Genomic DNA, 23,595 nt, shown 5'->3' with positions numbered 1-23,595 from the left:
TTTAAATAAAAATCCTGAAATCACTAAAGCACTGGCAGGAGGGGTGGGGAGGGGAGGAGCCCTTATTATTTTATTTAGGGGGGACAGGGAGGGATGAGATGGGGGAATATTTCATTAGGAATCACATGCAAATTATGAAAACTTTGCCACTTCTTTTTTTGTTTTTGTTTTCTAATCCACAGAATCACCAAAAAGGCAGGAGAAAAAGGAAGAAGCTACATGCAAAATGACAAGTACAAACATCCCTCTCTATGTCAAATCTTTGACAAACTGGATTTACTAACAGTCTATATGCCAGCCCACTCTGCAGCGCAAACCCTGGACTCTGTTATCTTTGAAGCTCTCATGAAAAGTAAGTGTTTTCTCAGTCTCCTTGAAACCATCTTAGTGATAAAAGCTCTTGATTGATTGATATGGATACTTATGTAGCACCTATCCTCTGTCACAGATCAAGCTCTAATCGCTTTATACAGAGACATTAGTATAACAGTCTGCTTACCTGGGAAGATTCCACAGAGATCTGCCTTTAGGCACCCATCATTAGCTTCCTGTGTCATTCTGTCACACATGCATGCACATACACATGCGCGCACACATGTGCACATACACACATACGATGTGTATTAGAATCGATTATACAACAAAGATTTTGCCAGAGACAACTCTCTTGTTGCCCTTGATTTTTTTTCCTTCTTGTTTTAAAAGTTGTAAATGGAGTGTTGCTTACATTGGTATGCTATATGTGTTGTGTTCTTTGTAGACAACCTTCAAGCCCAGTTCGGTGCACTTGCAGAAGAAATGCAAAAGATCAAGAAAAGGCGCTGGAAAAACAGACGGAATTTGGGTGTTTCATTGGTAAGTAACAAATTGTTCACTGTGAAACTGTTGTTCTGGAAGGGGTAACAAAACACTTCAGCAAACAGAAAAGTAGTGACAGAGCTTGGTCACTGGAAAGAATGGTGGTGATTCATTGAGGGTGAAAACCACAGTGAAATTTTTTTTTTAACAAAAGCTGATATATTGCCATATCTTGTTGTTGTTTTTTTGCATTCATAGACTGAAATGAGCAGGTGGCCATTTTCTAATACTGCCATTTAAGTAACCATGCTCTGTTTCTGGGGAAATGACTAGGGCCTTTCCGTCTTCATATTACTTCACCGAAGTGCAACTGGATTGTGGAAATTTTTGTGATATTTTTATTTGTGCATGCATATGTTTGTACACAGATGATTTAGATCCTGCATACAGGCACACGTTAACCAGGAAAATAGGGAAACATCCTTATCCAGCAGCACTGGATAATCTGAACCTCCATTTGGATGGAAGTTTTGCATGCATACCAATGATCACATTGTCTACCATCAGTTTAACAGCCAAAGTTAGGCAGGGCAATAGAAAAATTGCGAGATATAAATGTAGCAAGAAGATAATTTCATATGTATATTTCTGCACATAATAATATAATAATAATAAGAAGAAGAAGAATGGTAATTTCTTTGCACTAAGTCGTGTGCAGAGACAAATCAAAGTGCTTTCACACCACCCATTCACATGCACACATGACACAAATCAATAGGACTGAAAGAAAGCCAAAGAAAAAAAGAAAAAAACAACATTTCTAAAGATGCATCCGTTAAGTGGATGGCATACAACTTCACCAATAACATTCTGAACTCTGGGTTGGAGTTGACCATGGACCAAAAATTCCCACGACGATATTAGCCGATGGTGGGGTTTGAATCTGTGTCCTAGTCGTTAGTCCACAGCACTTACTACTTTGCCATTGTGCATGTATCTTTCAAGGACTTCCTTGGGTAGATGTGCACATTCCTGCTTTGCAGTCACTGACAAATCAGACACTGAGAGTGGTGAAGCTCAGTATAATGTGCTATATGTTATTGATAGTAACATCTGCCTGAGCAACCTAACTGGATAGAGTATGAAAGGAACTGTCCAAGAACAGCACTTAATCAGCTTCATCTACATCAATCACCTCATCCACATCATGGGTCGTGCACTCTCCCCTCTCTGCATGCTCAAGTCAGGGGAAAAAATCTAATCTGATCCCTTGCTGTTATGAACTGGTCTCTTTGTGGCCATGAGAGTCTGGGTTTGATTCCCACTCTAACCAAACACTCTTGCCCTTTCTCCCAAGTTTGACTGGAAAGATCAAAGTGAGTGTGCAGTCATTCAGAGACCATAAACAGAGGTCCTGTGTGCAGCACTCACATGGCACATTGCAAAGGAACCCACTGCAACAAAATGGTTATACTCTGGCGAAATTCTGTAAAAGAAATCCACTCTGACAGGTTCACAAATACATATGCATGCACTCAAGGCCTGACAAAGCACGTGGGTTTATGCTGCTGGTCAGTCATCTGCCAACCATATGTGATGTAGTGAATATGGATTTGTCTGAACGCAGTGACACTTGAGAAACAAACTCTCTGGCAAGAGTCCAGGAAATCACCTTCACTGCTCCTGTGAGACTTTTATCGACAAGTCAAGAGTATTTGAGACAAACCTTTATATATAAAAAATGATGGGGGAAAAAGTATACACGTTAAAATATAACTAAAGAGCAAGATATTTCGGAAGCAAATGATTAGCGAAAGCATTTCTGGGAATCTTCTGTGTACCTTACTAAGCTTGTTGAAGGCATTTGTTTAAACAGCATCTTTATTTAGAATGTGAAGTTTTATCCTCTATAATTTTTGTCAGTTATTGTGTAATGTTTATTGCTTGATTTTATCCTTCTGAATATTGCCTTTGACAGGTCTCACAAAGTGCTGCTTTCTACTCCTACCTCATCCTCCCCCTCATTTAGAAAGTTCAAACCAGGGGAGTTTTTGTTTTTGTTTGTTTTTCTTTCTTTTTCATATATGTTTTTTTGGGGTTTTTTTTAATGTTCATATCAATTTTTAAAACATTTTTAGGATATTTAGATCAAGAAAATGTTGTCCATGTTTGTTGTCAAACAAGAACAGGATACTACTTGACCTTGTGTTTGTGGATGCAGATTCAGACGAGATGCAGATGGATGCCTTCATTCAGGCCCTGAAACAGAACTGCCTTGATCTGGTCAAAACCTTCTTAGGACTAGATTTTGAAGGCAAGCTGAAGCGTCACCTCCACATGGGAAGACTTCTGCGATTGTACAGACAGGTGATTTGTCTGCTTACCCACAGTCAGCTGTTTGTTCTTGTGCCTGTGAAGCTGCATCCCTCTGTTTGTTTTTTTTATATAAATGAATAAAGCTTATCAGAGCACATGTATCGGTTAAGCAGACATTATATATGTTTTGGTGCTGGTGTTTTTTTAAAATACTTTGTTTGACTGATTTGGAGCTTTAAAAAAAAATTTAAAAAAAGCTCAGCAGAAGTGGCACTCTGTACATAAGGGCGAGATTTGATTATCAATAAAATTAAGCACTTTCTAGCATTTAAAAGTAATTGGCCATACTTCTGACCCACAAAATAGGTAACCCAAAGGGTGTTGCATTACTGACTTAGAAATGTTCAGAGTTAGTCAATAATTTGCATGGAGTTTCCTTTTGTTAGGAAAATCTCTGGGTTTATTTTCTTATATCCATAATTTACCTGTATGAAAAGTGATGGATCGCACAAGAAGCAATGATTTGAATTGTATGCCTTTGTCTTCTACAGAGTAGCGGTGCTTGTTCCTTGTTTAAAGTTTCTCACCTCGGTTCCTCTCATTTTCTTAATAATGATGGGAAAAGCATACAGGTACAATAGGGGTAAGGTGTTGCTTGCAATTTTCATCACCAGACTTGGTGCATTGATTGATCATGGTGAGAACAAAACCCCTCTTAAGGTCAGGGTCATAGTTCAAGGTCACAACATGCCATGATGTGAAAAAAAAAGAAAAAAAAAAGCAGTAATGCCAGCTGTCCTGATTTCAGCTGGCTGGGGTCATCTGTCTACTTTGTTTTGTTGGAAGCTGCTTAGTAGTTTCCTGAAGCACAGTGTATTTACCACGGGTTGGGGCAGTGAGTCACATTACTGACTATTGTGTGTGTGTGTGTGTTTCTGTTTCTGTTTCTGAAGGAGGTGTAACTGCATTCGGAAAAACCCATATACGCTACACATCTGCTGGGCAGATATCCTGACCAGCAGTATAACCCAGCACACTTAGTCAGGCCTTGAGTGCATGTGTACATGTTCCGATCAGTGTGGACTTCTACAGAATTTTGCCAGAGGACAACCCCTATTCTTTTTCAGTGTGCCAGATGTGTGCTGGACACAGGACCTCAGATTATTGTGTCATCCAAATGACTAAACACTTAGTTTGATTTTTCCAGTCTAGACATGGGAAAAGGGGCAAGAGCAGCAATTGAACCCAGTGTATGTGTGCAGTGTAGGCAAAAACAATGTATGCCAATATGTCTGTGGGTCTGTGAGTGTTCCTAAAACAGTTCTGCATGTTCCTCCAAAATTTCCATATTGTTTCTCAAAAGGGTTCAGAGGGTTAGCATCCCTGAATGTGACAAACCTTGGTGGTGGTTTTTATTTTATTTTTTATTACTTTCATCAAACTAACCAATCGGTGGTTGGTTACAGCTGAAACATAAATGCTTTTGAAAGTCAGTGTTACAGGTGAAAGGTTAAGGCCGCAGCTGTGCGATTGAATATGGTCTGCTGCAAGAGGATACCTCTTTTTTCTGTTTTATAATTCTTGTGGTGAGTTACGTGGATATCACATTTGAGTCCTGAAGGCCTTGCCTCTCTTCTCGTAACGATTCTTTCAACTACTGTGATGATGTGGGGGGTTGTTGTTTTTTGTTGTTAAAATATTTTTATTGCTGTGCTTCTTTTTCCTGTCATTTAGTTGCAGAACACAGGGAAACAAGAGAAGCTGACTCACTACCGACAGAAGTTTGCAGACTGGCTGGGAACTCTGACGGTCCTCCCTTTGCGATGTGTGGGCAAGGGGTGCCCCAGCTGCGATGTCACCGCCAGCACTCGGAGCACAGGTTTGTTTCCTTGCCTCACAGCAGAATCACATCATCATTTTGTTTTGACGTGTTCTTGAAATATTTGTCATTTCTGGTATGTTTCGACTGGACACAAAGTATGAATGTATACATGCTATCTCTCTCTCTCTCTCTCTCTCTCTCTCTCTTGTTTGTGCGCGTGTGCGCACTTGCTTGTTTACATTAAGTACAGGCATGCTCTCACAATGCTTGTACACACACACACACACACACACACACACACACACACACACACACACACACACACACACAAAACGCTCTTACAAATGCATGTACATACATACACAAGTGCTTATACACATTATTGAATGTATATGAACACATATGCTCCCACATATGCATGCATATACACATATCACTCACAGTCAAAAGACAATAAGTTGAAGAGAAAACACACACCCATGCTTATACACATTATTAAGTGAATACAAACACACGTTCTCACACACGTGCACATATATACACACACACATAATTGTCATATTGATATATGTGTACAAACACACTGCATTCAAGAATGCATGTGCACACATACATACATGCTATAAAACATGTTTGAACACATGTGATTTATCATATGCATTCATACACATGCTTATACACATTAATGATTGTATATAATTATAAACATGCTCTCACAAACGCATAAACACACACATACACATTTTAAGGAATGTGTATGAACACATGCTCTTACAAACGCATGCGTACACACATGTTCATGAACATTAATGTGTACGAACACACATGCTCTCACAAATGCATTCATAAATGCAAATACACGCACACACATGCCTTTCCACATTAATGAATCTATTTGAACACACATGCTGTCACAAGTGCACACACATATATGCACATTCACACAATGTCTTTTACAAGCCTATTAATGAATTGGTATGAACACACATACTCTCACAATTGGATGCATGCACGCATACATACAAAACACGCACACTTGCATGCACACACACGCAAACATGCATGCGCGAGCGCACACACATGCACGCGCGCGCGCATGCACACGCACACGCACACACACAGACACATTAATGAATGTGTGTGAATGCATATACTCTCACAAATGTGTGTACACACATTCACACACACATGCATCTTAATGAGTGTGTATAAACACATGTGACAAATGCACACAGACTCATACACACATCCTTATACACATTAATTAATGTATGCTCTCACAAATGCATGCACACATATGCACATACGCATGCGTATATATATTTGTTATACACATTAATGTGCACGAACACATGCTTTTTCACACGCATGCACTCACACATACACATTAATAAATGTGTACATGTACACATGTTCTCACAAATGCAAGCTCACAAATACACATGCTTATATACACAATGAGTGTGTATAAGCACATAGCCGCATAAGTTAATGCACACATATATTCACACATGTTTATACACATTAATGAATATGTACTAGCACACATACTCTTGCAAATGATTGCACATACATAAACACACACATAAGCTTATACACAGGAATGAATGTTTACAAGCACACATGTTCTAACAAATGCATGCATGCACATATGCTCATACACATTAATGATTGTGTACAAACACATGCTTTCACAAATGCACACACACACATATGCACACACACATACATATCAATGAGTGTGTACTTGCCCTCACATATGCATGCGCACACATATGCACACACACCAAATGAATGTATACGAACGCATGCCCTCACAAATGCATGCTCACACATATGCACACATGCCCTAACAAATGCATGCGCACACACACGCATACATGCTAAATGAATGCATATGAACACATGCCGTCACAAATGCATGCACACACATTCGCACACACGCTGAATGAATGTGTACCAACACATGCTTTGACAAATGCATGCATACACACACATGATGCAGTACAGGGTGTGGCGGTGTGATGAACAGAGCCAGGGCAGGTGGTACACAGGACGTGTCTCCACCCAATACAGGAGCTGTTTCTCTGGGCCTTGCATGACCGCCGTCTGGAGATGGCCATCGTCTTCTGGGAAAGATGTGAAGTGAGTTGGAGTTTGATTCTGTGTGCTCTGTTGTTTAACATTGTGTGTGTGTGTGTGTGTGTGTGTGTCTTTGTTATAGCTTGTTGAAGTATGTTGATTCTGTATGTGTGTATGTGTGTGTGTGTGTGTTCTTCTGGTAATAGTTGTCAAGAAATTTCACCTGCTGATTATATGCAGTTACTTATATTCTTTCAGTTGGTCAAGACTTGCTAAAAGACTTACTGTGATCACGGTTGTTGAGATTGTACAGAAGTTAGGGAGGTGGTCTTCAAGACTTGTAATTTTGTTCATTTACACATCTTCTGTTTTCAGTTTGATGTTGACTGTTTCTTTTAACTATTTCAGAGATATATCCCATCTACAGTAGTCCCAGAAGGCTAGAACATCAACTGGATCAGCCTTTCAGTCTGTCTGTGATGATTCCAATATGAGTGGATGTTGAGAAACCCTTCATTAAAACGCCAGTCTGACAAAGCAAAAGATTATAAAGGTCCCATACCTTTTTTATGGCCATAGGGACAGTGGATTAATACCCACTCCTTCCGCCACTTTTATCCTTCCTGGACCGAAGTCAGGTACCCATTCACATCTGGATGGAGTGAGAAAAATCAGAGCATACTGAGTTTCCCAAGGATACAACCCCTTGCTGAAACATGACAGGGGCTTGAACCCTGATCAGTGGTGGACACTAGATCAGAGGTCCAGTGCCTTACTGATTCTAGCATGGTACCTGTTCATGTAATGTGAACAAGGATCAAATCCAGACACAACTTAATTTGGTCATTGTTAGTAAACTTTTCACAAGAGCGCACAAAAAGGTGGATAAAAGAGTTATATATATATATATATATATATATATATATATATATATATATATATACAGTATGAGGACACTGGCCTTTAGAAGAGGGACAATGTTTTTCAGGACAAGATAGCAGCAGCACTGGTAGCCTGGAGGGTGTTCATATCAATGGCAAAGGATTACAGTGACCCTGACATCAAATGGCAGCTGGAGGAAAACGTCAGGTCAGGGGTACATATGTTATGTATGCACAAGTGAACAGTTTTGCTGTTTGTATTCCTCTACTTGCATGTATTGAATTTGTTTTTCTCCAATTTGCAAGTGGGTTGAGAAAGCCTGTTCATATTTACAAGTAGGCTTTTATGTGTGTGTCCTTTTTTTTTTAACCCTGCCTTTTAGACATCCATACAGTTGGCACATGATAACTAACACATGTTTTATTTTACACCCTCTACTTTAAATGTAGCAGTGTGATGATGTAACCAGCTGGACTTGGCCTACTGTCAAAACCATGTCTTTCTTTTCACTGTTACTTAGTGAACTGGCACATGTTTTTGTTTTTTTCTTGGCCGGCTTATGGCCAAGGCCGGAAATTGCACAGATTCCTTGCTTTGGAATCCCTGCATAATGCACACTGTCTTTATTCTTATCATGCTCACGTCCCAAGCATAATAATTGCTGCAAGACAGTGAACCACAGTTGCTTACATGAAATCCAAATTTAAACATTTAGATTCATTACATCAATTTTATAGCTAGAATAAAGGCAACAGAAATTTGCTCATAATACAAGGAAAATTTGATAGAAAACAACTGAAAAGAACATAGAAGGGACATAAACACCACCAACAAACATTTTGAATTGTACCAGCTGTGGCAAAGTGGTTAGTGTTGCGGACAGACGGCTGTGGGGATGCGGGTTTGATTCCCAGCGGAGGTGGGTTTTCTGGCCCGTGGCCCGCTTCTACCCAGGGTTGAGTGAGCTATGGGCTGATATGAGAAGACTGGGACCACACAGTCAAGTATCATCCACTTCACGGATGTGTCTTTGGGTGTGTTGCTCTAATTTCCTGACTGTTACAAAAGTGTCAGTATCTCGCGGACCTGGTTATCACTGGGATATCATTATGAAAGGAAGCGTAGAACACAGTCTTGTCACATAGTCCCAAACCTAAATGGACCTTCATAGTAGAATTGTCATCATCCTTCATCATCAATATATATATATATATATATATATATATATATATATATATATATATATATATATATGTGTGTGTGTGTGTGTGTGTGTGTGTGTGTGTGTGTGTGTGTGTGTGTGTGATGGAGTGGTAAGGTGGTGTTAGAGAAGGTGAAGACAGGTAGAAGGTGTTAGCAGAAGAGAGCTGCAGCCAGGCAAGGTAGACTTGGGAAGGCAGTGCACTGGTTTTCTTCTTTTATTTTTTTTATTCTTCCAGGCCAGGAGAGTTCTTAATTTGTCTGGCACTCGCTCACTCCTAATATTCAGTTCCGCCGAACCGCAAAACCAGCGCCATGAAGCGACTCACAAAACCGGCCCTCTGCAAGCCTTGAGGGGCCAAGCTTGTGTGTGTTTGACCAAATTTAGCGGCTTCTGACTTTCGGCTTAGGTAACTAACATAGACACATATCACACAAAACTACAAGAGATGAGCATTTTCTTAAGCTAAACCATTTTCTAAAACAATAATGTAGTTAAAAACTTTTAACAAAAAGAGTCACTGAATGAACGAGTTCATGTATCATTTCTGTACATTACAACAATTAATACATCACGATATGTAATATATTTGTAACAGTTAAAGTAACTGAAAATCCTGAATTTCCAACTATATAAAAATCATTTATAGAATCTGCTTCTATAGTAAAGATTTTTTCTGTCAAAATTCAAGAGAAAACTCAACGGACAGCTCCCGTGTTGGCACCGCTTGGCGGTGCTTTTGGCACTTGTGATCAACAATGAAATACTTAGTTTAAACCAACTACAACACAACTATACATGTATGATACGAATCAGATTGATAACAGAAATGCAAACATCTGCAAGGCACGCTATAAAAATGTATAGGTATTGTAAAAACATACTTTGCTCAAATCGGCACTGATGAATTCCAGTGGCTTGAAGAAGAGATAGTTTTGTGGGGCCGAAATGCTGTCAGACATTTCGTATCATCGCATGCCTTTAACTCAGGTGTACACGGAAAGCGGTACACGAGAAGAAAGCTTAATCATTTACATTTTAATGCACAATCTAAATTCCACGGCAACTATGTCGATTTCTAGAAAACGAAGGTATTTTGTATGTTTCAACTGAGTGGATTTCGAAGATCGCGCCAAAATTCATTCACATAAATATTAAAAGAGTTATAGGCTGTCTGGCGAAATGATACCATCACAGTTGAGAGGTATGATCTTTCTGAAGTCCAATAACATAAAAACTATAATCTCATCTATAAGGAAGTGTTTATGATTTAACAAATTGATGAAAAATCATACGGTTCCCTGTAAAGGGAGATAACTTGTGACCGATTTACCGACTTCTTAGTAACCTTCGGCGAGTCACAAAAGTCGTCTGCTAAGCTGGCCCAACGATTGTAAAAGCCAACCCGGCTACATATATATATATAAATATATATATATATATATATATATATATATATATATATATATATATATATATATATATATATATATGTGTGTGTGTGTGTGTGTGTGTGTGTGTGTGTGTGTGTATTCAAAAAAGTCCCAAATTATGTGGCCTTTCATGCCCTGCTCTCATGGTGACCTCAGTTTTGATACCCCTTCACTTCTGTGCTTGGGGGTGAGTCTTGTCAAGGTCTCTTCAGTGTCAGCGGATTCATGAGGAACTCGTTGGAGGAAGTGGTGGTGGTCTTCACTGTGGGGGGATGCTCACTCAGTCTGGCTCTGCAACTAAGCCATTATTGTTGTTAGTAGGGTGATCCAAAAGATCCAAAGAAGACCAGAAAATGTTTGTCCACTATGGAATTGCCAGCAGTTGATGTATTTGCCATACAGTCTGAGGTCACAGAGGAAACTGCTTTTTCAACACTTCTGTGCAAAATAAATAGAATGTCACCATTGGTCTGTGTGGTGATGATATTTTTCCATTGTTTAGCACCTCTTTTCGTATTTTATAGTAATCTTTCAAGCCAGTAGTTCACACTTGCAGCAGCTGCTGTTCAAAACAGCTGGGACCTGTTGTGAGGTATAAACAGTAATCAGAAGGCAGTATTAATGCGGAAATTTCAGGCAGTTCCAGGATTTGGCCATTCAGACACTGAAGAGCTGTCACAACATGGATGAATTGGAAACGGAACTGCTACTGACCAAACCGTGTCCATGGTGGGGCAATAACTCTGTGCTTCAACTGGCCATCATGACTGAGAACAAAGAGTTCATGGCTCAGACTGCGTGCACAAACATCATGACTCTCATCTGGAAAGGACATCCTTTGGTAAGTGTTAGGATTTTTTCCCCCTCTCTAATAATACAGTTTAATATGCAGTTCAGGATACACCACAGTGTTTGAAGTTTTCTTCTTCTTTCAAGGGCTACAACTCCCATATTTACTCCCTCAAACGGATGGGTTTTTACATGTATGACTGTTTAACTTCGCCATTTAGGCAGCCATACTCGGTTTTGGGGTGTGTGCATGCTGGGTGTAAACTCTCCACACACTGCTTTAAGGCTTTTTCTGATCATTCATCTACCCTTCTGATCTCTTCATTGTTTACATTGCAACAAGACAACTGTGTTCATCATCAGACAGCTGTATTCTCAGAATCCCCTCTGTCAGGACAAAGTCCTTTGGTCAAAGATCTTCACATTCGCCACCCCCACTAAGTGGAGCTCCTTGCCACATGAATTAAGACACTCCCAGTCCATTTCCACCTTCAAGACTCATCTGTTTAGCACTGCCTTGATCTTATGATGCCTGCAACAATGTGGGTGTGTGCTTCTATTTTCTGTGTAAGTTGTTGAGGGGAGGGAGGGAAAGTGAGACAAGATTTTTTTGATATTATACGTTTTTCATTATTTGGGCATTGTGATGTATGTAGTTGGTTTTAAGTACTTGGATTGGTTTTTAAGTATTATGATTTGGTTTTTAAGTACTGTGATATTGGTGACAAGTATAGTGATGTGAGTTAGCATCATTTGGGTGTCATATTTGGAGTGTATTTTGAGTGTTGTGTTGTGCATGTTTTTGTGTGTGTATGTGCATAGATTACTGTTAGCATTTGGTTTTATCTTCTTGTTTCCATATTCAATTGTATTTTGATATGGATTATGGATCTTTAACCTGTGTACTTGATTATCTGCATGTGTATACATCAGAACAGGATTCAGGCACTAGCAGATCTGCACATCTGTTGACCCTGGAGATCAGAAAAATCTCCACCCTTAATCCACCATATGCCATAACCAGGATTCAAACCCAGGGCCCTCAGATTGAAAGTCAGATGCCTTAATCACTCATCTGCTGTGCTGTGTTTGAAGTCAAAGATTAGAACCACAGCATGGCATTATACATGTACAAAAAGCATGATGGAGCCCACACTTTACACCCGGACTTCATGAAACCTGGCTGCAAATGATGGGCCAAAGTGAAAGTATTTAAAGATCAAGGGCAAAGATCATGATGCTGTATGGTAAGATGATGTGTGAGCAAGTTATCTTTTGATTTTATTTCTTTCTCGGTCACATAATTTGAAAAATGATTTTATTTCTTTCTCGGTCACATAATTTGAAAAAATGACTATCTCCTGCATTGGTACAAAATATCGGTGACATTGAAAGTGACCAGTATATTACTGCAGTTGTTAGTTTGTTGGTGGTTTTTTTTATTTATTTTTTTAATTTTAACATATGATCATTGGTTTTCATTCCCATTTTCTTTCTGGTATGTGTATTTTCTTTCCATTGTCTTTTCTTTTTCATTCTGTATTTCTTCCTATATGTTTTTATCATTTCATTTACTTTGCGGTTTTAGGTTTTTTGTTTTTTTGTTTTTGTTTTTTGGTTGATTGTTGTCTTTATTCTTTTCTCTCATGCTATTTTTCTTTGCTTTTTTTTTTGGGGGGGGGGGGGGGTGAGGGAGGGGCTTAAGTATGTAAACAAAGTGAGCTTGAGTAATAAGCTGGTTTCAGTTGTCAGGGTACAGTCAACTAACTTAGGGGAGATAACAATTACATGTGTTGAAAATGCCGTGATGATCAAACAAATAAGCATAGACTTTTTACTTTGTCTTTTACAGAAACGAAAGCAAAATCCCAGCAGCGTCTCTGAAGAGAAAAGGTAAGACTTGCTGGCTGGCAAGGATAATAACAGTAGTAGGCCTCCTTCGGTCATGGCTGACCATGGATAGAGTATATCCAACCTAATGTCCAATTGGGCTGTCTGCTTGGACCAAGCAGCGTTGCCTGTGACTGTAGAGACCAGTACAAGAGAGAGAGTCTCTGTTGCAGCGATCACATGTGTAAGCTGATGCTGGTCTCTCGGCTGCCATCCCTTTTCTGCGAGCTCGCTTTTCTGCTGCAGCAGCTGACAGTTTGTCCTCCCCAATCCGTAGCTGATTCTTGAGAGTGCTTCTCCATCTGTTGCGGTCATCTGCAAGGTCCTCCCAGGAGGTGTTGATCTCAAGTGCCTTCATGTCACGTTTGCAAACGTCTTTGTATCTCAGCTGTGGGTGGCCGATGCTTCTCTGCCCCGTGGCGAGCTCTCCATAAAGGATGACTTTTGGGATGCGACCATCTTCCATGTGGCGAACGTGGCCCAGCTGAGGCGGGCGAGATTGAAGAGCCTGCCATCTGATCTGGTCCGCAGGTAGATCCCTTCTTGCGCTGTGCTGAACGCATGTCTCAGAAGAAGAGCAAAGAAGATTCCAAATAGGGTGGGTGCGAGGACATAGCCTTGTTTGACACCGCTGCGTACGTCGAAGGGCTTGGAGAGGTTACCATTAAACTGCACCGTCCCTTTCATTTTGGAGTGGAAGGACTCAAGCTGTGCAGTTTGGGGGGGCAGCTGATCTTTCGCAGAGCCCTGAAAAGGCCGTCTCTGCTGACTAGGTCAAAGGCCTTGGTGAGGTCAATGAATGCGACATACAGGGGCATCTTCTGCTCTCTGCACTTATCATGAATTTGGCGAAGGGAGAAGATCATGTCTACCGTGGATCTCTCTGCTCAGAAATCGCACTGTGATTCCAGGTGAACGTGTTCGGCCAGTTTCTGCAGGTGAATTAGGAGGACCCGAGCATAGACTTTGCCTACAATGCTGAGAAGTGAGATGCCTCTGTAGTTGTTGCAGTCGCTCCTTTTCACCCTTGTTTTTGTAGAGGGTGATAATCTTGGCATCCCTCATGTCCTGCAGTACAGCTCCCTCATTCCAGCACTGACAGAGGACTGTGTGCAGAGGATGCAGAAGAGTAGTCTTGCAGTGTTTAATGAGGTCTGGGGGAATTCCGTCACTGCCAGGTGCCTTGCCTTATGTTAGGCTGTTAATGGCCTTGCTGAGTTCATCCTCAGTTGGCTCTGCGTCAAGTTCTTCAATGACCGGCATGCACTTGATGGCATCGAGAGCTGAGTTGGATACCATGTTTTATGTGGAGTAGAGGTCGGAGTAATGTTCTGCCCATCTCTCCATCTGCTGGCTAGGATCGCTGATTACTTCCCCAGAGGAGGATTTGAGGGGGGTAGTCTTGCTCTGTGTTGGTCCTAGTGCCTTCTTGATACCATCATACATACCTCGGATGTTGCCTCTTTCAGCAGCATTCTGTATCTCTTTGCTGAGCTCTGTCCAGTACTCATTTGCACATCGCCTGGTGTTAAACTGAACCTTACTCCTGGCGGCCCTGAGGATTTGCAGGTTCTCACTGGGTGACCGTTTGTACTCAGTGAGTGCAGCGTGCTTGGCTTCAATACTGGGAGTCATCACTGATGATTTGGCCTCAAACCAGTCATGGGACTTCGCGGTTTTCTTCCCAAAGGTGGCCATAGCAATGCGGTGCATGGTGTCTCGTAGTGTTTCCCATCTTTCTGTGGCAGAGTCTCTGGGCTGCAATGCATCGAATTCTCTCTCAAAGGCCTCTGCGAACTGTTCTACAAGGTCTGGGTGTGACATCTTGCTGACGTCAATGCGAGAGTTCCCTTGTTTCTTGGAGCAGTGGAACTTCTTTGGTTGCAGTCTGATCTTGCAGCATACCAGAGAGTGGTCTGTGTCGCAGTCTGCGCTGTGGTAAGAGCGAGTGTGAAGAAGGTTTTTGATGGCAGCTCATTTTACTAGGATCAGATCCAGTTGGTGCCAATGTTTTGAGCGTGGGTGCCTCCAGGAGACTTTGTGTTGGGACTTCGTCTTGAAGGAGGAGTTGGCGATGCACAGTTCATGGCAGGTACAAAACTCAAGTAGTCGCTGTCCATTCTCATTCATTTTCCCCACTCCAAAGGAACCGAGACAGGAGGGCCATGAATCGTTGTCTGCACCCACTCTGGCATTGAAGTCGCCCAGGAGAACAAGTTGTTCTGTCCTGGGGATGTTCCTTATGGTTGATGCGAGATTTTTTGTAGAACTCATCCTTGGCATCTGGAGAGGCGGACAGTGTTGGAGCATATGCGCTGACGAGAGTGACATGGCCTTCGGAGGTGTTGAGGCGGAGAGTCAATAGTAGTTCTGAACTGCCGCTGCCTGGTTCGACCATGTTCAGCAGGCTGTTCCTGACTGGAAAGCCTACTCCGTACTCTCTGGGGCATCAGAGCTCATTCCTTGCCAGAAGAAGGTGTAGTGCCTTCTCCTTTAGTGTTCCTGAGTCAGCCAGTCGTGTCTCCTGCAGAGTGGCAATGTCCACATTCAGTCTCTTCAGCTCGCTGTTTATGACGGCCGTCTTTCTGGCGTCACTGATGTCTTGCTGATCTTGGGAGAGCCCAGGCATCATTGTCCGGACATTCCAACAGGCCAGTTTCATTGTTGATCCGTTTCTTGAAGTTTTCTTTTTGCCTGGTGCGGAAATTAACGACCTGCTTGTTGGATATTCTCCTAATCTTCATACACCCATAGGAGGAGGCAGGTCGTGGCGGGACAGCACCTAACTGGCTGGGGGCTGCCCAGCTTGGGCGGGCGGTAGCTGTCCAGTGGGACGCAAGGGACCCTCCCACCGTCAGAAGCAACCCCTGGCGTCGGCTCTACGCCAATTGAGTGCTAACTTATAACCGGTAACTGTTGCTTCACGTGGTGTTCCGACGCTAGTGCTAGTAGCGAAGCTGGAGTGTCCTCTCCAGGTTTTAGGTGCAAGTTGTTTGTGGATGGATGGACGGATATAAGCCTGGGCAATGTAATATGGAAGACAGGCTGTTGCCCATGCAGCTTGTCCCCCCTCTCCACCTTGCTGACAGATCAGGCAAGGCTGCCAATGCGGCCGCAGGAGCTGCCGGAAAGTGACAAAGTTTGCCATCCAACCGCCTTTGGGGCCCCACACCGGATTTTCTGTCAGGGTTTACTCCCTTAGCTAGGTGGCCACAGGTAGCTCTCCAGAGCTGGCGCCCTTTGATGGGTCATTTAATTCCACCAGGGTGTCTAGCCACTCTCCTCACCATCCTCCTGAGAGGACTGGTGGGGGTGCTGGTTTAGTTGCCAGCAATTCGACCCTGTGACAGGTAGTACTGGGGTCCAGGTTACCAGTAGCAGATATATCTATCTGACCTGACCCCAAATGATAATACACAGCGATATTTAACTGCTTGATAGTGGAGAAAATCAAGTGCACGCAAACAACTGTTTCCATCATTAGAAAACGATTTTAGAAGCATACTTTAAATTTAGAACAGAAAAAAAGGGGAGGGAGGGGCTGAACCCTTCATAAGGGACCATTTGATTTCCCTAGAGGAAGATGCGGAATGTGACTGCAGTTTTGTCCCCTGTGGAATCCTCAGATGTGTGGGTAGCGGCAGTGAACTGCCCTCCCACAGTAAAGCAATGCAGAACCGCCTCATACAAATTAGTAGCGTTGCCAGTATTTCAGCAGGTGAGAAACGCAGTCCACTGAATTTTTAAAGCTGCCCACAAATGGTGATATGATGGTGGAGGAAAACAACTCATCCATCATTAGAAATCACATGACAAGGATATACACAATAATGGTGTGAGATGTGTGTTTGTTTCCAAGACCGTTCAGAAAGCGCCTGCATGCAGAATGTACAAGTTTCCTGCAAAGCTAGCAGTTTCATATTACCATCAAACCTGTTACAGAAGATTTTATTTAATTTGTCTGCCCGCTCTTTGAGCTTGGACATTTAAAAAAAAGTTTATTGGTTTTATTGCCTGTATGACTAACAGATGCCGTGATTTCAACATCATTTGATCATATAGAACAATAGATATCTTCTGTTTTTTCAATGTTTTTTTTATGCACACACTTTGTGTGTATATTTGAGTGCACAGGCTTGCTTGCATGCATGTGTGTGTGTCTTTGTGCAAGGAATTTGTAAGTGTGTGTGTGTGTGTGGCAACAGGTTACTGTGTCCATGGATGACTATACAAGTTTGTGTGTTTGACGACGAGTCGGGAGAAGGGGGGAGAAGTGCAGTGTACAGAGTTGATGCCCATGAAGCGTCTGTTCAGGCCCTGTCAGCTGGTGGACACCGCTGCAGACATGGGCAGGTGGAACCGCTGTTCGCCCTTCCTGCAGTACTGTTTCAATTTTGTGAGTCATCACTTCATGCCACTGCACTTTGCTCAGCCCCCACCCCTCCCCTTGAACCCTCCCCTACCACCCTGTACTCCTGACCACCCCCTTTGTGTTTTGCTTGATAATGTCTGTTTTTATCTGTTCATCTGTCTGCCAGCCTGACTCTCAGTCTCTGTATCTTCCTGGCTCCATGTCACAACATGGTTTGCTAACAATATATTTTTCAAAGAAAGTTGCCAAGGACACACGTCAGAGTATGTGGATACTGTTCAGTGCCAAGGACACCGGTAGTTTAAGAGCTTGTAGACTCTGTTCAATACCAGCACACAGGTAGTTTGAAAGCATGTTGAAACTATTCATTGCCAGTGACACAGGTAAGAGCATGTGGATATTGTTCAATGCCACAACACAGGTAGTTTAAGAGCATGTAGATACTGTTCAGTGTCACAACACAGGTAGTTTAAGAGCATGTAGATACTGTTCAGTGTCACAACACAGGTAGTTTAAGAGCATGTGGATACTATTCAATGTTGACAACACAGGTAGTTTAAGAGATTGTGGATACTGTTCAATGTCGACAACACAGGAAGTTTAAGAGCATGTGGATACTATTTAATGTCAACACAGGTAGTTTAAGAGCATGTGGATACTGTTCAATCAATGTCACAACACAAGTAGTCTAAGAGCATGTGGATACTGTTCAATGTCAACAACACAAGTAGTTTAAGAGCATGTGGATACTGTTCAATGTCAACCACACAGGCAGTTTAAGAGCATGTGGATACTGTTCAGTTCCAGTGACACAGGCAGTTTAAGAGCATGTGGATACTGTTCAATGTCAATGACACAGGTAGTTACATGTGGATACTGTTCAAGTAAACAACACAGGTAGTTTAAGAGCATGTGGATAGTGTTCAATGTCAATGACACAGGTAGTTTAAGAGCATGTGGATACTGTTCAATGTCAACAACACAGGTTGTTTAAGAGCATGTGGATACTGTACTGTTCAATGTCGACAACACAGGTAGTTTAAGAACATGTGGATACTGTTCAGTGTCACAACACCGGTAGTTTAAGAGCATGTGGATACTGTTCAATGTCACAACACAGGTAGTTTCAGAGCATGTGGATACTGTTGAATGTCAACACAGGTAGTTTAAGAGCATGTGGATACTGTTCAGTGTCAACACAGGTAGTTTAAGAGCATGTGGATACTGTTCAATGTCGACAACACAGGTAGTTTAAGAGCATGTGGACACTGTTCAGTGCCAGTGACAGAGGTAAGAGCATTTGGACTGTACTTTGCCAACAACCCAGGTAGTTTAACGTGGTCTGTGGTTGTGAACACTGTTGACTAGCTGTACGCAAACTAGCCATGAAGTGTTTTTGTTGCAAAGCATGTTGAATAGTATCTGGCAGATCATGTAGCTTTGTGATGCAAAGCATGTTAAATGGTGTCTGGCAGATCATGCAGCTTTGTGATGCAAAGGGTGTTAAATGTCTGGCAGATCATGCAGCTTTGTGATGCAAAGGGTGTTAAATGGTGTCTGGCAGATCATGCAGCAAAGGGTGTTAAATGATGTCTGGCAGATCATGCAGCTTTGTGATGCAAAGGGTGTTAAATGTCTGGCAGATCATGCAGCTTTGTGATGCAAAGGGTGTTAAATGTCTGGCAGATCATGCAGCTTTGTGATGCAAAGGGTGTTAAATGTCTGGCAGATCATGCAGCTTTGTGATGCAAAGGGTATTAGATGATGTCTGGCAGATCATGTAGCTTTGTGATGCAAAGGGTGTTAAATGTCTGGCAGATCATGTAGCTTTGTGATGCAAAGGGTGTTAAATATCCGGCAGATCATGTAGCTTTGTGATGCAAAGGGTGTTAAATGTCTGGCAGATCATGTAGCTTTGTGATGCAAAGGGTGTTAGATGATGTCTGGCAGATCATGCAGGTTTGTGATGCAAAGGGTGTTAAATGTCTGGCAGATCATGTAGCTTTGTGATGCAAAGGGTGTTAAATGTCTGGCAGATCATGCAGCTTTGTGATGCAAAGGGTGTTAAATGATGTCTGGCAGATCATGCAGCTTTGTGATGCAAAGGGTGTTAGATGTCTGGCAGATCATGTAGCTTTGTGATGCAAAGGGTGTTGATGTCCGGCAGATCATGTAGCTTTGTGATGCAAAGGGTGTTGATGTCCGGCAGATCATGCAGCTTTGTGATGCAAAGGGTGTTAAATGTCTGGCAGATCATGTAGCTTTGTGATGCAAAGGGTGTTAGATGATGTCTGGCAGATCATGTAGCTTTGTGATGCAAAGGGTGTTAAATGTCTGGCAGATCATGTAGCTTTGTGATGCAAAGGGTGTTAAATGTCTGGCAGATCATGCAGCTTTGTGATGCAAAGGGTGTTAGATGATGTCTGGCAGATCATGTAGCTTTGTGATGCAAAGGGTGTTAGATGATGTCTGGCAGATCATGTAGCTTTGTGATGCAAAGGGTGTTAAATGATGTCTGGCAGATCATGCAGCTTTGTGATGCAAAGGGTGTTAGATGATGTCTGGCAGATCATGCAGCTTTGTGATGCAAAGGGTGTTAGATGATGTCTGGCAGATCATGTAGCTTTGTGATGCAAAGGGTGTTAGATGATGTCTGGCAGATCATGTAGCTTTGTGATGCAAAGGGTGTTAGATGATGTCTGGCAGATCATGCAGCTTTGTGATGCAAAGGGTGTTAGATGATGTCTGGCAGATCATGCAGCTTTGTGATGCAAAGGGTGTTGATGTCCGGCAGATCATGTAGCTTTGTGATGCAAAGGGTGTTAAATGTCTGGCAGATCATGTAGCTTTGTGATGCAAAGGGTGTTAAATGTCTGGCAGATCATGTAGCTTTGTGATGCAAAGGGTGTTAGATGATGTCTGGCAGATCATGTAGCTTTGTGATGCAAAGGGTGTTAAATGTCTGGCAGATCATGCAGCTTTGTGATGCAAAGGGTGTTGATGTCCGGCAGATCATGTAGCTTTGTGATGCAAAGGGTGTTAAATGATGTCTGGCAGATCATGCAGCTTTGTGATGCAAAGGGTGTTAAATGATGTCTGGCAGATCATGCAGCTTTGTGATGCAAAGGGTGTTAAATGATGTCTGGCAGATCATGTAGCTTTGTGATGCAAAGGGTGTTAAATGTCTGGCAGATCATGTAGCTTTGTGATGCAAAGGGTGTTAAATGTCTGGCAGATCATGCAGCTTTGTGATGCAAAGGGTGTTAGATGATGTCTGGCAGATCATGCAGCTTTGTGATGCAAAGGGTGTTAAATGTCTGGCAGATCATGTAGCTTTGTGATGCAAAGGGTGTTAAATGTCTGGCAGATCATGTAGCTTTGTGATGCAAAGGGTGTTAGATGATGTCTGGCAGATCATGCAGCTTTGTGATGCAAAGGGTGTTAGATGATGTCTGGCAGATCATGTAGCTTTGTGATGCAAAGGGTGTTAGATGATGTCTGGCAGATCATGTAGCTTTGTGATGCAAAGGGTGTTAAATGTCTGGCAGATCATGTAGCTTTGTGATGCAAAGGGTGTTAAATGTCTGGCAGATCATGCAGCTTTGTGATGCAAAGGGTGTTAGATGATGTCTGGCAGATCATGCAGCTTTGTGATGCAAAGGGTGTTAAATGTCTGGCAGATCATGTAGCTTTGTGATGCAAAGGGTGTTAAATGTCTGGCAGATCATGCAGCTTTGTGATGCAAAGGGTGTCAAATGATGTCTGGCAGATCATGCAGCTTTGTGATGCAAAGGGTGTTAGATGATGTCTGGCAGATCGTGTAGTTTTGTGATGCAAAGGGTGTGAGATGATGTCTGGCAGATCATGTAGCTTTGTGATGCAAAGGGTGTTAAATGTCTGGCAGATCGTGTAGCTTTGTGATGCAAAGGGTGTTAAATGTCTGGCAGATCATGTAGCTTTGTGATGCAAAGGGTGTTAAATGTCTGGCAGATCATGCAGCTTTGTGATGCAAAGGGTGTTGATGTCTGGCAGATCATGTAGCTTTGTGATGCAAAGGGTGTTAAATGTCTGGCAGATCATGCAGCTTTGTGATGCAAAGGGTGTTGATGTCTGGCAGATCATGCAGCTTTGTGATGCAAAGGGTGTTAAATGATGTCTGGCAGATCATGCAGCTTTGTGATGCAAAGGGTGTTAAATGTCTGGCAGATCATGCAGCTTTGTGATGCAAAGGGTGTTAGATGATGTCTGGCAGATCATGCAGCTTTGTGATGCAAAGGGTGTTAGATGCTGTCTGGCAGATCATGCAGCTTTGTGATGCAAAGGGTGTTAAATGTCTGGCAGATCATGTAGCTTTGTGATGCAAAGGGTGTTAAATGTCTGGCAGATCGTGTAGCTTTGTGATGCAAAGGGTGTTAAATGTCTGGCAGATCGTGTAGCTTTGTGATGCAAAGGGTGTTAAATGTCTGGCAGATCATGTAGCTTTGTGATGCAAAGGGTGTTAGATGTCTGGCAGATCATGTAGCTTTGTGATGCAAAGGGTGTTAAATGTCTGGCAGATCATGTAGCTTTGTGATGCAAAGGGTGTTAAATGTCTGGCAGATCATGCAGCTTTGTGATGCAAAGGGTGTTAAATGTCTGGCAGATCATGCAGCTTTGTGATGCAAAGGGTGTTAAATGTCTGGCAGATCATGCAGCTTTGTGATGCAAAGGGTGTTAGATGATGTCTGGCAGATCATGTAGCTTTGTGATGCAAAGGGTGTTGATGTCCGGCAGATCATGTAGCTTTGTGATGCAAAGGGTGTTAAATGTCTGGCAGATCATGTAGCTTTGTGATGCAAAGGGTGTTAAATGTCTGGCAGATCATGCAGCTTTGTGATGCAAAGGGTGTTAAATGTCTGGCAGATCATGCAGCTTTGTGATGCAAAGGGTGTTAGATGATGTCTGGCAGATCATGCAGCTTTGTGATGCAAAGGGTGTTAAATGTCTGGCAGATCATGCAGCTTTGTGATGCAAAGGGTGTTAGATGATGTCTGGCAGATCATGTAGCTTTGTGATGCAAAGGGTGTTAAATGTCTGGCAGATCATGTAGCTTTGTGATGCAAAGGGTGTTAGATGATGTCTGGCAGATCATGTAGCTTTGTGATGCAAAGGGTGTTGATGTCTGGCAGATCATGCAGCTTTGTGATGCAAAGGGTGTTAGATGATGTCTGGCAGATCATGCAGCTTTGTGATGCAAAGGGTGTTAAATATCTGGCAGATCATGCAGCTTTGTGATGCAAAGGGTGTTAAATGTCTGGCAGATCATGTAGCTTTGTGATGCAAAGGGTGTTAAATGATGTCTGGCAGATCATGCAGCTTTGTGATGCAAAGGGTGTTAGATGATGTCTGGCAGATCATGCAGCTTTGTGATGCAAAGGGTGTTAAATGTCTGGCAGATCATGTAGCTTTGTGATGCAAAGGGTGTTAAATGTCTGGCAGATCATGTAGCTTTGTGATGCAAAGGGTGTTAAATGTCTGGCAGATCATGCAGCTTTGTGATGCAAAGGGTGTTAAATGTCTGGCAGATCATGTAGCTTTGTGATGCAAAGGGTGTTAAATGTCTGGCAGATCATGCAGCTTTGTGATGCAAAGGGTGTTAATGTCTGGCAGATCATGTAGCTTTGTGATGCAAAGGGTGTTAGATGATGTCTGGCAGATCATGTAGCTTTGTGATGCAAAGGGTGTTAAATGTCTGGCAGATCATGCAGTTACTGTTCCTGGGACTGTTCAGCTATGGACTGCTGTTTGACCTGGGACACGGTTTGACCTGGATCTTCATCAGTCTTATTGTCTGTGTTGCTGCCATCACAGCAGAAGAGATCAGACAGGTACAGACAGAGATGTTCTTTCTGTTATCTCAGTTTTTGTTTTTTTTCAGACATGTCTGTGAGCAAAGTGAGTCTGCATGATAATGCTTTTGTTTGTCCATGTGTCTGTGTGCGTCTGAGATAAACGTATTGCTGTTTTCTTA

General features: G+C 42.3%; 1 protein-coding gene across 1 annotated transcript in view; it reads left to right on the top strand.

Moving 5' to 3' along the window:
* Positions 1 to 310: 310 nt before the first annotated feature.
* Positions 311 to 23,595, top strand: part of LOC143280943 (transient receptor potential cation channel subfamily M member 1-like) — a 54,002-nt gene continuing 30,717 nt past the window's right edge. The window contains exons 1-10 of the mRNA XM_076585758.1: positions 311 to 352; positions 761 to 855; positions 3,020 to 3,165; positions 4,849 to 4,993; positions 6,969 to 7,081; positions 8,007 to 8,107; positions 11,171 to 11,375; positions 13,176 to 13,216; positions 17,528 to 17,609; positions 23,324 to 23,452. Of these exons, the coding sequence (XP_076441873.1) occupies positions 3,031 to 3,165; positions 4,849 to 4,993; positions 6,969 to 7,081; positions 8,007 to 8,107; positions 11,171 to 11,375; positions 13,176 to 13,216; positions 17,528 to 17,609; positions 23,324 to 23,452 (951 nt within the window). The 5' untranslated portion in view covers positions 311 to 352; positions 761 to 855; positions 3,020 to 3,030. The remainder of the gene's footprint in view (positions 353 to 760; positions 856 to 3,019; positions 3,166 to 4,848; positions 4,994 to 6,968; positions 7,082 to 8,006; positions 8,108 to 11,170; positions 11,376 to 13,175; positions 13,217 to 17,527; positions 17,610 to 23,323; positions 23,453 to 23,595) is intronic.

This window comes from Babylonia areolata, chromosome 4 (genome assembly GCF_041734735.1).
Source record: "Babylonia areolata isolate BAREFJ2019XMU chromosome 4, ASM4173473v1, whole genome shotgun sequence".
NCBI classification, from domain to species: domain Eukaryota; kingdom Metazoa; phylum Mollusca; class Gastropoda; order Neogastropoda; family Buccinidae; genus Babylonia; species Babylonia areolata.
The sequence above is the reverse complement of the archived record's forward strand: the minus strand, read 5'-3'. Positions and strand labels throughout refer to the sequence as shown.